Source organism: Silurus meridionalis, chromosome 27 (assembly GCF_014805685.1).
Source record: "Silurus meridionalis isolate SWU-2019-XX chromosome 27, ASM1480568v1, whole genome shotgun sequence".
Classification (NCBI taxonomy): Eukaryota; Metazoa; Chordata; class Actinopteri; order Siluriformes; family Siluridae; genus Silurus; species Silurus meridionalis.
Genome location: NC_060910.1, coordinates 18,888,481 through 18,905,980, shown reverse-complemented (window position 1 = coordinate 18,905,980; position 17,500 = coordinate 18,888,481). Strand labels below are relative to the sequence as shown.

At 39.2% G+C, this 17,500-nt stretch overlaps 1 protein-coding gene and 1 long non-coding RNA gene across 2 annotated transcripts in view; one reads left to right on the top strand and one right to left on the bottom strand.

Moving 5' to 3' along the window:
• Window positions 1-2,736, top strand: part of LOC124380720 — a 5,948-nt gene extending 3,212 nt beyond the window's left edge. Inside the window, exons 2-4 of the long non-coding RNA XR_006924720.1 lie at window positions 1-1,222; window positions 2,183-2,273; window positions 2,452-2,736. The exon at window positions 1-1,222 is cut by the window's left edge and continues 843 nt beyond it. This is a non-coding gene — a long non-coding RNA (uncharacterized LOC124380720). The remainder of the gene's footprint in view (window positions 1,223-2,182; window positions 2,274-2,451) is intronic.
• An 11,652-nt stretch (window positions 2,737-14,388) lies between these two features.
• paip1 (poly(A) binding protein interacting protein 1) overlaps window positions 14,389-17,500 on the bottom strand; it is a 10,157-nt gene continuing 7,045 nt past the window's right edge. The window contains exons 7-12 of the mRNA XM_046841993.1: window positions 16,842-16,967; window positions 16,553-16,659; window positions 16,222-16,339; window positions 15,420-15,474; window positions 15,199-15,277; window positions 14,389-14,963 (exon numbers count right to left, since the gene is read on the bottom strand). Of these exons, the coding sequence (XP_046697949.1) occupies window positions 14,876-14,963; window positions 15,199-15,277; window positions 15,420-15,474; window positions 16,222-16,339; window positions 16,553-16,659; window positions 16,842-16,967 (573 nt within the window). The 3' untranslated portion in view covers window positions 14,389-14,875. The remainder of the gene's footprint in view (window positions 14,964-15,198; window positions 15,278-15,419; window positions 15,475-16,221; window positions 16,340-16,552; window positions 16,660-16,841; window positions 16,968-17,500) is intronic.

The following is a 17,500-nucleotide window of genomic DNA, read 5'->3' as shown; positions in this document are numbered from 1 at the left end:
AAAGAGTGAGCTGATGCAGCTGCTAAGAAAGCTTTAAAGCAGACTGTGACTGGATGTCAAAAAGGCAAAAGAAATCATTTTCTGTTGCTTGTGAGAAAGGAATACCTGAATGCATTTACAAATCTGGGTAAAAGTTTTAAGCTGGACCAGTCCACCTTTGACATACTTTGCAAATATGTGTGTCACCTCTATGGCCAGTCATCTGCCGAAAATGTGAATGATGCAAGATACAAAGCATTCTGCATGGCATCATCGGCTTTGCCAGAACTTTCCATGCCCCAGACAAGTGATGCCCTGCACCAACACTGCAAAAGGGCAAACTACCAAGCAGCCAAAATGAGACATTCTCTGAAAGCTATAATGTGTGCCCCTTCACCCATTGGCAGTGGATGGCACCTCAAGGATGGGGAGGTAACAGTGACCTGGATGACTAACACTCCTGCACCTGAAAGTGTTTTGCAGGTAGACCACTGCAGTTGCAAGCAAGACAAATGTGAGACTGGAAGATGTTTCTGTATGTACTGATTTTTGTTGGTGCCAAAATTGTGCCAATGTTTCAAAGGAAACGGAGGAAAAAGCTAAATGGGATTTGAGTGAATTCAGAAAACTCGGGACAAAGTGTGCTGCTTGTTTATGTTTCTGTGATTACACAGTGTCTACTGAAGAATGTGATGTATAACATCACAGTTTTGCTAAAATTACAATGTGTATGTTAAATTTTTCTTGGTGCCAATCCATGAAGTTAAAACATATTTCCTACAAATGTGCCATATTTTATAGTCTACATTCACACGTGAGTGTTTATTGCACCAATACCTTCCTCAGATGTTTAGGTACGTGTATAAAGGTCCATTTGAGAAAGATTTTATGTTGCTAAAATTAAAAGAAATAAAGTTATACGCAAAGTCAGCAGCATAAGATTTTAGGTTTTTTTTAATTCACAATTATACACATTTATGGATCGGGACAAAAAACTGCAGGATTTTTTGTGGAGAACTTTAACATAAAGTCCAAAAGGGTGTTGTCTTTGCAAAAATGCATTTAAAAAGTAAAATCACTTTCTAGCCACTTTTTCCTAGTTTACCTCATGGCCTATCTACTATCTTCTGTGTGTCTGGGAAACCTGATAATGCCCTGGGTAACAATAATTGTGGTTATTGAAAGAACACTAAGACTGGTGATGCACGATGCTCAGACACAATGCCTTCCTTCTGTTATTCAGGTGAGTTCAACTTTGATTCAAACTCAGAATTAGACATTCCTTTACAAATACCCTTTTTTTATGTTTGTACAGTAAATTTAATCTAATCTAATCTAGATCAAAATCTTAGTTTTTATTATGTTAAAAAATAAATATGAATAACCTGGTTGTATACACAAACCTGTGTACCATAACTGGGTGGTGTTCTGTAAATGATTGCTCCAGCTCTATCATGTTGGAGGAGATCTCCTGAACACAACCCTCAAGTACTGTTCCACTGGGGATTATTAGATATTGTCATGCCAAAAATATCAGAGAGAGAGGGGGAGAGAGAGAGAGAGAGAGAGAGAAAGAGAGAGAGAGAGAGAGAGAGAAAGGAGAGAGAGAGAGAGAGAGAGAGAGAGAGAGAGAGAAAGAGAGAGAGAGAGAAAGGAGAGAGAAAGGAGAGAGAGAGGAGAGAGAGAAAGAGAGAGAGAGAAAGGAGAGAGAGAGAGAATTTTTATAGGTTGGCTGTTTGTCATGTTATAGTTATGGACTCTTCAGTTTGTAAGCAGGGTCTCCAACCAGACTATCAATGACATCATAACTACAAATGTGTAAAATGAAAGGATTATTGTGGATGATAAAGAAGCTGCTTGTAATCTTTGTTTGAACACAAAAGAGAACACATTATAGTGTGTATAATCCCACCTGAGAAATGTTTATCTTTCCAAACAGAAGCAAAGTTGCAGGTATTGAACTTCTAATCTTAAATTATAAAACATTTATATAAACCAGGGCTTCCATCTAGACCTCCAACCCAATCACCCAGACCTGTGAGGAATCTTTGAGAGATTATCATTCATTCATTAATGCTGCTGTTTATGGTGGTTGGTTTGAGATTAATGGTGAAGAAAATCTGATCTATTTTAGTTTATTTTTTGCATCACCAAAATCCCCAGTATGAACATTTGTATGTAAACTCTGTATTTCTACATGCAGTAATCACTGGAACCAAGAAATCATAAAGGTGAAGGTCCAGTCCTTTCACAATGTAAATGATCCTGAAGTAAAGGTGGCCATATTGGAGAAGGTACAGTAGGTTTCATCCTCCACAAGATCCCATTTCAAATGTACATTAAGCTGTGAGTTTCTGTCTCATGAACTTTACTGTAATCTCAATGAGTTTCTGTTTCTTCTGTAGCATTTCAACTTTTGAACATTTCTCTGTCCTGAATGATTGAGTGCTAAAACATTATTCTGTTGATCAGATCAAGCTGAAATGTAAGGATCTTGGGTTGGCTGAGATCATCACAGTAAAATGGAGAGAGCAACCAGATGGAGTGGTGTTTCACAAGAACACAGGAAATTAGTTTACATAGTAAAAAGAGAAGTGTAAGTGTTTAGCTGAATCTCGAATCATGTAAATGTTTATTTTGGAAGCTTTGTTGAGCTTCTAAATGTTCTTCATTGATGAAAGGATGATAAAGAGAACAACCTCGTTCAAGATATTCAGCATAAATAAACAGCCAAATATTTATCAATAAATAAAATCAACTGTTTACGCACAAACTATTATCATTATTAAATAAACACTCTTTTTGCTTTCCTGATCATGAAATATTATTTGTAGATCAACAACAGAGGGAATTGTACATATAGAGACTCTCACAACTAAGATTAGCTACTTAATGTACCTCAAATCTTTTCTATTGTTTTTAGTTTAGTTTTTTAAAAGGTGCAGTAAAAGTAAAGACATTCTGCATTTGATTCTAATGTAAAACATGTCCACATGACCAGTGAAGCTAGCGATCACAAGAGTTTAAACCCAGAGATAGAGGTCATTTCTCATTTCATGTTTTATTATTTTTATTTTCTAATAACTCTTCCTCTAACCTCAGGGAAATTCTTGATATTCTGTACCCATCATCCCAACATGAACATTTCTAGAGTAAACTCACTTGAAACACTTTGTTGCCAGATCTCAAAGAATTAAATCAGTTACTGTTGCAGAAGAATCAACACAAACTGTTGCAATGATGATGTGCACTTGATTCATTTCATGATAAGCGTGTTAATCTTGGTGGTATGGTGTGGAAGAGCTGTAGGACTTTGTAGAAGAGAACAGTGGCTGAAGCCCAGTTTGAGTGAATAAAGGCAATAAAAGCTCTGTGGATTTTGTTATAACTCTTCTCTCATTTCAGGCATGTGTTTAAAGGCGCTGCTCCGTCCGTAACACATAACACATTACTGCTAAACTGAAAACCACCAGCCAGCAACATGAACAAAAAACAAAACAAATGAACAACAAAAAATCACGTTTATTATTACATTTAGAAAATCCCAGTTTTATGATGGTTGTATTATTCCACCACACCTTAAAGGCCGGTCAGTAAAAATTATTGTAACATTAATCTGGTCTGTGGCACATTGAAGGTTGGGGACCACAGGATTAGAGGATTACTGTACTTGTGTTTCTTTGTTTCTTGCATGAACAAATGGTTTAAGACTCTCTCTGGATTCCTTCATTTCTCTTCTTATTCTGATAGAAATCTCCTGAAGATTAATTCTATGTGATGAAGCATAAAGTACAAAACAGATCCTGTGGTTCATCTGGTTGAACTTTGTCTATAAATTAAGAGGCTGCAGATTCAAATCCTGGTCAAATGGTTTAAGAGTAAATTTTCCCACAGAGCAGCTGCTTGGGGTGTATTAACTGTGTGAATACAAAATTATCCAAAATAAAGCAGATGCAAAATAAAGACCACATTGTATTTATTTACACATCTATTTCTATATATTGAAGTTATTTCTGAATTTATAAAAATATGAACCACAAAAAAATGCTCTCTTGCACCCCCTTGTGGAGAAACAGATACATGAGTGACCGGAGATAAACTGGTTAGTTTGAATTGGATTTGCATTGGCCAATCAGAGAGTATAATAAGGCGGGCTTAGACCGCACTATCCAATAAGATACATTGTGGGCGGGGCTTTGCATTGATCTCCGTTATTGTGCCTCATATTGCGGTTGGCTGTTGAAATGAAACATCGCTAAACGCGTTCCTCCCAAACTTTCATTTCATTTCGTGTACACGGAGAGCGTTTTCACACCAACATGCAGTGTTCAGATTGATCCGGATTAATGTGGATGTAGACTGAAATAGATGCAGCTTGCTGACCACCTGAACCTGAACTGATGGAGGTGAAGTGAAAGGTAGGAGTGTGTAAGGAGCAGGTGAAGGGAAATCACTTCCACTCCTAAAAACAGCAGCAGTAAAGAGTTGTTGGAAGTTCAGTCAGTTTGAGCTCTGACACAATTCCCCTTAAAACAATTATAAACTTACAGTATATCAGTATTTTATTAACAACAGCTGTTTAGATGTGTTTCTTTCTTCCTCATTTACTAACACATTCATTAAATACTTGTGTTGAGGCACAAACTTCTGCCTCCATCCAGATCCTGCAGCCCCGTGGCCAACAATGTTCTCTCCATTTCCTGCTCAGAAGATGACAATCTCCAGCTTCTGTCCAGTGCACTACATGTGTCTGGTCCTATCCTTGTCCTGAAAGCTCCTGTCATAGGGACATTGTGCGCCTGCTCCTGTCTACAAGCTCCTGCTTCTGTACAGAAGATTTCAAGCTCCTGTCCACTACAAGCTTTTTCTCCTGTCCTAAACAGTCCATACTGCTGCTCCTGTCCAGGACACTACAAGCTTTTTCTACTGTCCTAAACAGTCCATACTGCTGCTCCTGTCCAGGACACTACAAGCTTTTTCTCCTGTCCTAAACAGTCCATACTGCTGCTCCTGTCCAGGACACTACAAGCTTTTTCTCCTGTCCTAAACAGTCCATACTGCTGCTCCTGTCCAGGACACTACAAGCTTTTTCTCCTGTCCTAAACAGTCCATACTGCTACTCCTGTCCAGGTCACTACAAGCTTTTTCTCCTGTCCTAAACAGTCCATACTGCTGCTCCTGTCCAGGACACTACAAGCTTTTTCTCCTGTCCTAAACAGTCCATACTGCTGCTCCTGTCCAGGACAATACAAGCTTTTTCTCCTGTCCTAAACAGTCCATACTGCTGCTCCTGTCCAGGTCACTACAAGCTTTTTCTCCTGTCCTAAACAGTCCATACTGCTGCTCCTGTCCACTACAAGCTTTTTCTCCTGTCCTAAACAGTCCATACTGCTACTCCTGTCCAGGACACTACAAGCTTTTTCTCCTGTCCTAAACAGTCCATACTGCTGCTCCTGTCCACTACAAGCTTTTTCTCCTGTCCTAAACAGTCCATACTGCTGCTCCTGTCCAGGTCACTACAAGCTTTTTCTCCTGTCCTAAACAGTCCATACTGCTGCTCCTGTCCACTACAAGCTTTTTCTCCTGTCCTAAACAGTCCATACTGCTGCTCCTGTCCAGGACACTACAAGCTTTTTCTCCTGTCCTAAACAGTCCATACTGCTGCTCCTGTCCAGGACAATACAAGCTTTTTCTCCTGTCCTAAACAGTCCATACTGCTGCTCCTGTCCAGGACAATACAAGCTTTTTCTCCTGTCCTAAACAGTCCATACTGCTGCTCCTGTCCAGGTCACTACAAGCTTTTTCTCCTGTCCTAAACAGTCCATACTGCTGCTCCTGTCCAGGACACTACAAGCTTTTTCTCCTGTCCTAAACAGTCCATACTGCTACTCCTGTCCAGGACACTACAAGCTTTTTCTCCTGTCCTAAACAGTCCATACTGCTGCTCCTGTCCAGGACACTTTCATCTTCTGCACCTGTCCAGAATACAACAAGCACATGCTCCTGTCCACAGACTACAATATAGTTACAGTAACTATGTGGTGACTACATATAAGACAAATAGATAGATAGATAGATAGATAGATAGATAGATAGATAGATAGATAGATAGATAGATAGATAGATAGATAGATAGATAGATAGATAAGCAGTTGACTTTTTGAAAAAAGAAAATAATTATACTGTACCAGAAACTGTTTGGTTGCATCTTTTTTCCACAATCACTTTGTGTGTGTGTAGCAGAAGAAAAGCTTTGATGTTAATGAAGCACAGTGTAATAAAGTGTAGGAATGAATGAGTTGTAATATTATCAGTGGGAGAAGCATGTTTCTGTTATTCCACTAGAGGGCACAATAGTGCATGATTGATTGATGAATGTTTTTGTGGCGCTCGTTTTAAAAGGTTCTATGAGATCTACAGTATTGTGTTGGATGTCATAGTAAAGGTTCTCCCCTGAGCCCAGAGGCTGGTGGTCTAAATCTGGAAGTCTCTGTGATTGTGACACTGTTTGTCTGAAAAATGTGTCCTTGTTTTTTTTTCTCCTCCATTATGGATCTACATTCTGCATCTGCATCACTTGTTCCTTGGATCTTCTTGTGACAGAATGAGAGTGTATGTGATGTTCTCTTTCAAGGTGTGTTCCTGCTTATCAGGGTCTTAAACCTGTTTAAAGTGTGTGTGGCTGAGTGGCGGTTTGTGACTGGAGGGTGCAGCTGGAGAACACTTGCAGTCAGAATCACACAAAATTCTCATTTAAATATAAATGTTCTCTGTTTCAGTGATAGGGGCAGAGGATCCAGAAAAGGAGAAGAAAAGAGCTGAGTAAGAGAAAATCTGAGCTGTGTGTGTGTGTGTGTGTGTGTGTGTGTGTGTGTGTGCGTGTGTGCGTGTGCGTGTGTGTGTGTGTGTGTGCACTTGTAATCAGACTTAAGTACTGAAAAGTGAAAGTAAATTGTGAAAGCGTGTGAATAAACTCAGTGGTGTTTTTTGTAAACCAGTCACTTGTCTCCTCTTTCTTCCACCCCGAGCCTGCAAGCTCAGTAGATGAGCAAATGAACTTTAATATTCCTGCAAGAAATTCACATTTTATTTGTCAAATACACATTCATACAGAGTGAGAACGTAAAAATAAAGTATAAATTTATATTAAAATATAATCTGACTATAAAGTATGAAAAGGTTCAGGATAAAGATAAATATAATATGTATATTTACACACACTGGAAGAAAGAATGATCTATATAATGTATATACACACACAACTCAATAATCATATGCACACTGAGCACTAAAGGAAAACTATATAAAATAGTTGGCTGAACTCTCTACTCTCAGAAATGCTCTCCACAAGGATCCGGACATTTTTTTTGATTGTGGTCCATCATGTATTTGCATTGGATTTGTCAACTGCATGCTATAAATCTCCAGTTCTGCCATATTGTGAATGTTCTATAGAATTAATATCTTCTGACTGGGGAGACCATTGCAGAAAACAGAAGGAATTTTCCTGGACATGGATCCTGTTTAATCCATGTAACATCATCTGAAGCAGAGCTCAAACCCTCAGTACCAACAGACAGACATTTACATCACCTAAACCAGAACCTGAAGCCACTTGGAAGTTCACCACATCAGGTAACATAAATGATGCCCAAAGAAAGAAAGTTTCATCACCTGAACCAGGCCTCCAACCTCTTTGGGAGTTGTCTTTTTTTGCAGAGCTGAAGTATGTGAGATGTGGCTCCATCAATATTTATGAGAAACTATTTAAAAAACCTGCTGAGCCAAAAGCATTTCACATCTGTGAGCTCAGTGCAACGCCATCATTTTATTCTTTTTTCAGTGCACCTGATTTGAAGACATACGACAGGCCGGCGGCAGAAAAGAAGCTCAGTGGCTTAAGGCTGCTGCTCTTTATTACCTGTAGCCCTGGTTCAAGTCCTGCTTCAATGCTTCTCTAAATGTTTTGTTCTTATTACAACTTTCTCTCTACACTGATAATGGTGAGGAACAGAAGATAAAACCCCTTAAAAAAACACTCGTACTATGTGATGGCTGATGGCTCAGTAAGTTAAGACTGGTGCTTGCTGATATCTGGAACAGAGGTTCAAACCTCGCTTTAGGTAACGTTAGAGCTTCTTCAATTGTTTTGTTGTTTATAGCAAAGTTCTCGCTGTGCTAGTAGCTGTCTAGAACGAAAGATAAACCCCCTAAAAAAACACTGAGAGCAGTCAGCTCTGATAGCTCGGTGGGTTAAATGTCGATACCCATTGCGGGTACTGAACCTCGGTTCAAGGCCGCCACTGAGCAGTAGGTGCTGCGCTTGGGTGGGACTGTAAACTCCGGCAGAAAGAAAGAAAGAAAGAGAGAGAAAGTCCGGTCTGTCCCACCTGGGCCTCCTGGAGAGGTGAAACAGGGGGTTATGCTGCTCTGGGCTCTCTCTTGTTTATATATATATATATATATATATATATTATTTTACTTTTATTTATTTTTATTTACTTACTTTTTGTTTTTACTTTTTATTTACTTACTTTTTATTTACTTACTTTTTTTACTTTTTATTTGTTTTGTTTTTACTTTTTACTTTTTTATTTACTTACTTTTTACTTTTTTTTTTTTTTTTACTTTTTACTTTTTACTTTTTATTTACTTAGTTCTTTTTACTTTTTATTTACTTTTTTTTACTTTTTACTTTTTATTTACTTACTTTTTACTTTTTGTTTTTACTTTTTACTTTTTACTTTTTATTTACTTACTTTTTACTTTTTTTTACTTTTTATTTGTTTTGTTTTTATTTTTTTACTTACTTACTATTTTTCCCCTCTCATGTATATTTCACTATATCATTATCCTACTTTCCTACATTATACCTTATTCATTTATATATTACTATATATCTCACTACATCCTTTTCATCATATTACATTTTTTATAATACGTCCATTGCATTATTATCCTTCTTTTCACTTAAATACTATAAAATACTAACGTTTACATAAACCATCACCAGGTCTCATTGCTGCTTGAGACCAAAATGCTTCAGCTTGGATTTGAACCATGAAACAGAGAATTACAATTACCTAAACCAAGCCTAAACCGTCTGAGCCACAAACAAAGACAAGAAAATTGCTTGTTTTAACATTTATTTCTTCATCATGCAGAAAAGAAGACCAAAGAACACACAAACCATTCATGAGGGGTTTGAACCTAGAACATCAACACCACAACAACACTCTGAGAGCACTAACCATCCAAGCCAACAGGGACAACACACAACGTTTGCTTTTTTTAACCTCTAATTGTTTTCATCCTCTTGTGGAAAACAAGAACAGAAAACACACGCACCATATAAACGGGGTTCGAAACCAGAAAAACAGCAACAAGTCAAACGCAGCACTACCCAACTGAGCCACCGGAGGGAGACAAACAGCTTTGCTTGTTTTTAATTTTTTTAATTTTCCTGTGGGAAACGATAACAAAAAACACACGCACCATCAGAACGGGTTCGAACCCAGACCCTCAGCAATACAAAACAATCACAGCACTAACCAACCGAGCCACCGGAGAGACAAACAGCTTTGCTTGTTTTTAATTTTTTCAATATTCCTGTGGGAAACGAGAACAAAAACCACACGCACCATCAGAACGGGATTCGAACCCAGGAACTCAGCAAACAACACAATCGCAGCACTAACCAACCGAGCCACTGGAACAGACACCGTAGAGAAGGTTTCTAGGGGCTTATCTTCTGTTTAATACAATCACTAATACAAATATTTGATACAGAAGCTTCGAGATAACCCAAAGCAGGATACAAACCCTAATCATCACAGTCTGAGACGCCTAAGTCTTAGACCTCTGAACCTTCAAGCCAGGCTAACAGGGGTTAGCTTCTGTTAAATACCGGCAGAGAAATCAATGTTACACCTCTATCTATCTACTACTGGGTTTAACATAAACTAATCACCATACAACAAACAAGTCATTGACAAGTTTTCTGTCTGCTTCAAAGTTTCAGGCTTTAAAAACACCAACCATGGGCGTAAATCCCGGGGGGGGGTTCCCCTAAAAAAAATGTATTTAAAAAATCGCACTCTCTGTTATATCTATTCTCTGTTATTATATGAAATATATATATATATATGTATGTATGTATACCGAAAAAACAACGCAAAAATGCATTCGTAAACAGTCCCCCTTCATCACAGTGGTTTGACCCACTGCCTGCTTTCCCAGTTCATCTCACCTTCTCTACACACACACACACGAGTCAGTAACAGAAATGATGCCCAAAGAAAGAAAGTTTCATCACCTGAACCAGGCCTCCAACCTCTTTGGGAGTTGTGTTTGTTTGTAGAGCTGAAGTATGTGAGATGTGGCTCCATCAATATTTATGAGAAACTATTTAAAAAACCTGCTGAGCCAAAAGCAGTTCACATCTGTAGCCCAGTGCAACACCATCATTTTATTCTTTTTCCACTGCACCTGATTAGAACCCATACTCAAGCCCTGAGGCAGAGAAGAAGCTCAGGGGGTTAAGACTGCTGCTCTTTATTACCTGTGTCCCTGGTTCAAGTCCTGCTTCAGGTTACTCCAGTGCTTCTCTAAATCTTTTGTTCTTATTACAACGTTCTCTCTACACTGATATGTGTATGTGTACGGTGAGGAACAGAAGATAAAACCCCTAAAAAACCTTTCGTGATGGCTGATAGCTCAGTAAGTTAAGACTGGTGCTTACTGATATCTGGACCTGAGGTTCAAACCTCGCTTCAGGTAACGTTGGAGCTTCTTCAATTGTTTTGTTCTTTATAACAAAGTTCTGGCTGTGCCAGTAGCACTATACTGTTACACCACTAGTGTGTGTGTATTTACATATGTTCACACACTTTGTGTGTGTGTGTGTAGCTGTATTGCACCTTGGTTTTATAAACACCACAAACATTTAACAGTCTGATCTAAAGATCAGTAGAGAAACAGAAGATTAGCATGAAGGAGGATGAAGAAGTTCTGACCAATCAGAGCTCTTATAAAGATTTATTGCAGGCCAAAGATGCAGTAATAATATTTACAATACTCTAATAAAATAAACATTCCTCTGTGTGTGTGTGTAGCTGTATTGCACCTTGGTTTTATAAACACCACAAACATTTAACAGTCTGATCTAAAGATCAGTAGAGAAACAGAAGATTAGCATGAAGGAGGATGAAGAAGTTCTGACCAATCAGAGCTCTTATAAAGATTTATTGCAGGCCAAAGATGCAGTAATAATATTTACAATACTCTAATAAAATAAACATTCCTCTGTGTGTGTGTGTAGCTGTATTGCACCTTGGTTTTATAAACACCACAAACATTTAACAGTCTGATCTAAAGATCAGTAGAGAAACAGAAGATTAGCATGAAGGAGGATGAAGAAGTTCTGACCAATCAGAGCTCTTATAAAGATTTATTGCAGGCCAAAGATGCAGTAATAATATTTACAATACTCTAATAAAATAAACATTCCTCTGTGTGTGTGTGTAGCTGTATTGCACCTTGGTTTTATAAACACCACAAACATTTAACAGTCTGATCTAAAGATCAGTAGAGAAACAGAAGATTAGCATGAAGGAGGATGAAGAAGTTCTGACCAATCAGAGCTCTTATAAAGATTTATTGCAGGCCAAAGATGCAGTAATAATATTTACAATACTCTAATAAAATAAACATTCCTCTGTGTGTGTGTGTAGCTGTATTGCACCTTGGTTTTATAAACACCACAAACATTTAACAGTCTGATCTAAAGATCAGTAGAGAAACAGAAGATTAGCATGAAGGAGGATGAAGAAGTTCTGACCAATCAGAGCTCTTATAAAGATTTATTGCAGGCCAAAGATGCAGTAATAATATTTACAATACTCTAATAAAATAAACATTCCTCTGTGTGTGTGTGTAGCTGTATTGCACCTTGGTTTTATAAACACCACAAACATTTAACAGTCTGATCTAAAGATCAGTAGAGAAACAGAAGATTAGCATGAAGGAGGATGAAGAAGTTCTGACCAATCAGAGCTCTTATAAAGATTTATTGCAGGCCAAAGATGCAGTAATAATATTTACAATACTCTAATAAAATAAACATTCCTCTGTGTGTGTGTGTAGCTGTATTGCACCTTGGTTTTATAAACACCACAAACATTTAACAGTCTGATCTAAAGATCAGTAGAGAAACAGAAGATTAGCATGAAGGAGGATGAAGAAGTTCTGACCAATCAGAGCTCTTATAAAGATTTATTGCAGGCCAAAGATGCAGTAATAATATTTACAATACTCTAATAAAATAAACATTCCTCTGTGTGTGTGTGTAGCTGTATTGCACCTTGGTTTTATAAACACCACAAACATTTAACAGTCTGATCTAAAGATCAGTAGAGAAACAGAAGATTAGCATGAAGGAGGATGAAGAAGTTCTGACCAATCAGAGCTCTTATAAAGATTTATTGCAGGCCAAAGATGCAGTAATAATATTTACAATACTCTAATAAAATAAACATTCCTCTGTGTGTGTGTGTAGCTGTATTGCACCTTGGTTTTATAAACACCACAAACATTTAACAGTCTGATCTAAAGATCAGTAGAGAAACAGAAGATTAGCATGAAGGAGGATGAAGAAGTTCTGACCAATCAGAGCTCTTATAAAGATTTATTGCAGGCCAAAGATGCAGTAATAATATTTACAATACTCTAATAAAATAAACATTCCTCTGTGTGTGTGTGTGTGTGTGTGTGTGTGTGTGTGTGTGTGTGTGTAGCTGTATTGCACCTTGGTTTTATAAACACCACAAACATTTAACAGTCTGATCTAAAGATTCAAAAAGTTAGAAATATCTTTTGCCTGCTTCAGTGGACCAGGAGTTTTTTTTACATATTAACAGCAGGGTTTTTTTCAACTTTCTCTTATTCATTCTCACCCAACTATAGCACTCTCTCCAGACCTGAGGCAGATACTAAATGAGGTTCACACCTGGCACAAGAAGTTTGCTGACGTTCCAGATGTTTATTTTACTGAGCCACTGGAACAGACACCGTAGAGAAGGTTTCTAGGGGCTTATCTTCTGTTTAATACAATCACTAATACAAATATTTGATACAGAAGCTTCGAGATAACCCAAAGCAGGATACAAACCCTAATCATCACAGTCTGAGACGCCTAAGTCTTAGACCTCTGAACCTTCAAGCCAGGCTAACAGGGGTTAGCTTCTGTTAAATACCGGCAGAGAAATCAATGTTACACCTCTATCTATCTACTACTGGGTTTAACATAAACTAATCACCATACAACAAACAAGTCATTGACAAGTTTTCTGTCTGCTTCAAAGTTTCAGGCTTTAAAAACACCAACCATGGGCGTAAATCCCAGGGGGGGGTTCCCCTAAAAAAATGTATTTAAAAAATCGCACTCTCTGTTATATCTATTCTCTGTTATTATATGAAATATATATATATATATGTATGTATACCGAAAAAACAACGCAAAAATGCATTCGTAAACAGTCCCCCCCTTCATCACAGTGGTTTGACCCACTGCCTGCTTTCCCAGTTCATCTCACCTTCTCTACACACACACACACACACACACACACACACGAGTCAGGTGTGCGGTTCATCTCAACACACACGAGTCAGTAACAGAAATGATGCCCAAAGAAAGAAAGTGTCATCACCTGAACCAGGCCTCCAACCTCTTTGGGAGTTGTGTTTGTTTGCAGAGCTGAAGTATGTGAGATGTGGCTCCATCAATATTAATGAGAAACTATTTAAAAAACCTGCTGAGCCAAAAGCAGTTCACATCTGTAGCCCAGTGCAACACCATCATTTTATTCTTTTTCCACTGCAGCTGATTAGAACCCATACTCAAGCCCTGAGGCAGAGAAGAAGCTCAGGGGGTTAAGACTGCTGCTCTTTATTACCTGTGTCCCTGGTTCAAGTCCTGCTTCAGGTTACTCCATTGCTTCTCTAAATCTTTTGTTCTTATTACAACGTTCTCTCTACACTGATATGTGTATGTGTACGGTGAGGAACAGAAGATAAAACCCCTAAAAAACCTTTCGTGATGGCTGATAGCTCAGTAAGTTAAGACTGGTGCTTACTGATATCTGGACCTGAGGTTCAAACCTCGCTTCAGGTAACGTTGGAGCTTCTTCAATTGTTTTGTTCTTTATAACAAAGTTCTGGCTGTGCCAGTAGCACTGTACTGTTACACCACTAGTGTGTGTGTATTTACATATGTTCACACACTTTGTGTGTGTGTGTGTAGCTGTATTGCACCTTGGTTTTATAAACACCACAAACATTTAACAGTCTGATCTAAAGATCAGTAGAGAAACAGAAGATTAGCATGAAGGAGGATGAAGAAGTTCTGACCAATCAGAGCTCTTATAAAGATTTATTGCAGGCCAAAGATGCAGTAATAATATTTACAATACTCTAATAAAATAAACATTCCTCTGTGTGTGTGTGTGTGTGTGTGTGTGTGTGTGTGTGTGTGTGTGTACTGACTCTGGAATCTGAAAGTTCTCAAAATCAGTAAACTCTTAAAAAGCTTCTGAATAAACCAGAAAAAATATCAACACTGAAAATCTGCTCTTTTTTTTTTTATCAAAGCTGCAGCCTGAACATCAAACACTCCAGAAATAAAACCTCATTATACACACACACACACACACACACACACACACACACACACACACACAAACGACCCCTGATCCCCAGCACACACACCCTGTATTAGCTGAGACCTGAGAGCCTGAGCTGTGTGTGTGTGTGTGTGTGTGTGTGTGTGTGTGATGATCTACAGTAAAATAAAGGAGAACACGGTGAGACTGATGGAGACAATACTGAGCAGTGACTCTTCTTAGGGTTTCTGTCTCTCAGTCTCCAGACAGAACTTCTCAAACGCCTCCTCAATCTCCGGCTCCATCTCATCCTCCTCAGCGGAGAGCCTAAACACACACACACACACACACACACACACACACACACACACACACACACATACACACACACACACACACACACACACACACACACACACACACACACACATACAAACACACACACACAGATCATTAGTAGTGTACATTCAGCACAGTGTAGCAGCCCTGCTGTGTGTGTGTGTGTGTGTGTGTGTGTGCGTGTGTGTGTGTGTGTGCGTGTGTGTGTGAGAGAGAGACTCACACGTCATTTCCGTTCTCTTCGTAGAATTCTGGGAAATAATCCTCTCGCTCCAAAATCTCCTGATATTTCTCTGAGTATTCTATAACACACACAGCTGGAGGGTGAACACACACACACACACACACACACACACACACAATACACAACACACACAATACAGAAACTCACACTCACAATACACAAAACACACACATACACACACACTACACACACACACACACCTGGGTCAGCAGCTGTGAATGGGGTTCCATCTGCAGTGTAGAAAGTGGGTTCATTCTGTGGGAGAGAAAACAACATCACACACACACACACACACACACACACACACACACACACACACACACACACACACACGCGCGCATGTTTAACCCACATCAGCTGAGAAGTCTCTAAACTCTGTTTCCCCTTGTTTCCTAATCCCTGTTACCTAACAATTTACACATATTCCATTATCCCGGTCCCTTTTTCCCAATCTCTAACCCTAATCTCTAACCCCAATCTCTAATCTCTAACCCTAATCTCTAATCTCTAACCCTAATCTCTAATCTCTAACCCTAATCTCTAACCCTTATCTCTAAAACTAATCCCCAATCTCTAACCCTAATCTCTAACCCCAATCTCTAATCTCTAACCCTAATCTCTAATCTCTAACCCTAATCTCTAACCCTAATCTCTAATCTCTAACCCCAATCTCTAATCTCTAACCCTAATCTCTAATCTCTAACCCTAATCTCTAATCTCTAAAACTAATCCCCAATCTCTAGCCCTAATCTCTAATCTCTAACCCTAATCTCTAACCCTAATCCCTACATTGAACCCCTAAACTGTAATTATTATTATATTAATCCCAAATTATTTTGTACATTATTTTATAATCCTTTCTTTTTTCCTGGTGTGTATATGTAGAAGTGTTGGGGTTATGTGTATTGATGTGTATATATATGAGTATATGTGTGTGTTTAGAAGAATGTGAGTGTATGTGGGAGTGTGTGTGTGTGTGTGTGTGTGTGTGTGTGTAGTTACCATGTAGTAATTGGGGTCGTTGTCAGGTGTGGCCTCACTGTACGCTGCTGCTGCATGAACTCTGCCCCAGTTACTGGATCTCAACTCCACCAGCTTCAACAACATCTGTCTCACATCACTACACACACACACACACACACACACACACACACACACACACACACACAATAACACAAACCCATGGTACGTTCAAATACTATAACAACAAAGATAGGGTTCATTATTCCTACTTTATGTAGTGTAATGAACACACACTCACATGCTTTCTCTCTCTCTCTCTCACACACACACACACACACACACACACACACACACACACACACAAACACACCGGCTGCACTGAGCATCCAGTAAGATGCCCTCGATTTTGCGGATCAGCTCGTCCATGTGGGATTTTCCACTCTGCTTCCACGCGTCCTCCAGAACTGAACCTGTAAGCTACACACACACACACACACACACACACACACACACACACACACACACACACACACACACACACACAGGGAGTACAGTGAGAAGAGCAGAACCTGAGCAGCACTGAGGTGTGTATGAGGTGTGTATGGTGTGGTCATGTGACCTGCAGGAACCCTGGGGGGGTGAGGGTGTGGTCCATGTACCTTCAGCAGCTTGACGGCACAGATGAGGTTTCTGTCTTTGGGCAGAGAGAACAGTGTGTCCATCAGGTCCTTCAGTGCAGTGAGGAGGATCTCAGCCCGAGACATGGTGCCCTTCACACTCTTCACCTGGGGGGAGGGGGAGCAGGAAATGATCTAAACCTCCAGTTCTAATCTAAAAACCATGAGAGACCATCACTGTCAGCTCAGACTCAGATGTTCCTCAGATCTTCCTTACATCTCAAACACCAAAAGAAAAAACAAGAAACCCACCTGTATCTTCTGATCCACAAACTCACCTGCACTTTTTATCCATTTAGAGTTACAGCTAATGACGTGGAACCAGTCGCCCACACACACACCTCTATTTATTATTCTCTATCTCCAACACCTTGTCGTCTGTGTGTGTGTGTGTGTGTGTGTGTGTGTGTGTGTGTGTGTGTGTGTGTGTGTGTGTGTGTGTGTAGTTACCATGTAGTAATTGGGGTCGTTGTCAGGTGTGGCCTCACTGTACGCTGCTGCTGCATGAACTCTGCCCCAGTTACTGGATCTCAACTCCACCAGCTTCAACAACATCTGTCTCACATCACTACACACACACACACACACACACACACACACACACACACACAATAACACAAACCCATGGTACGTTCAAATAC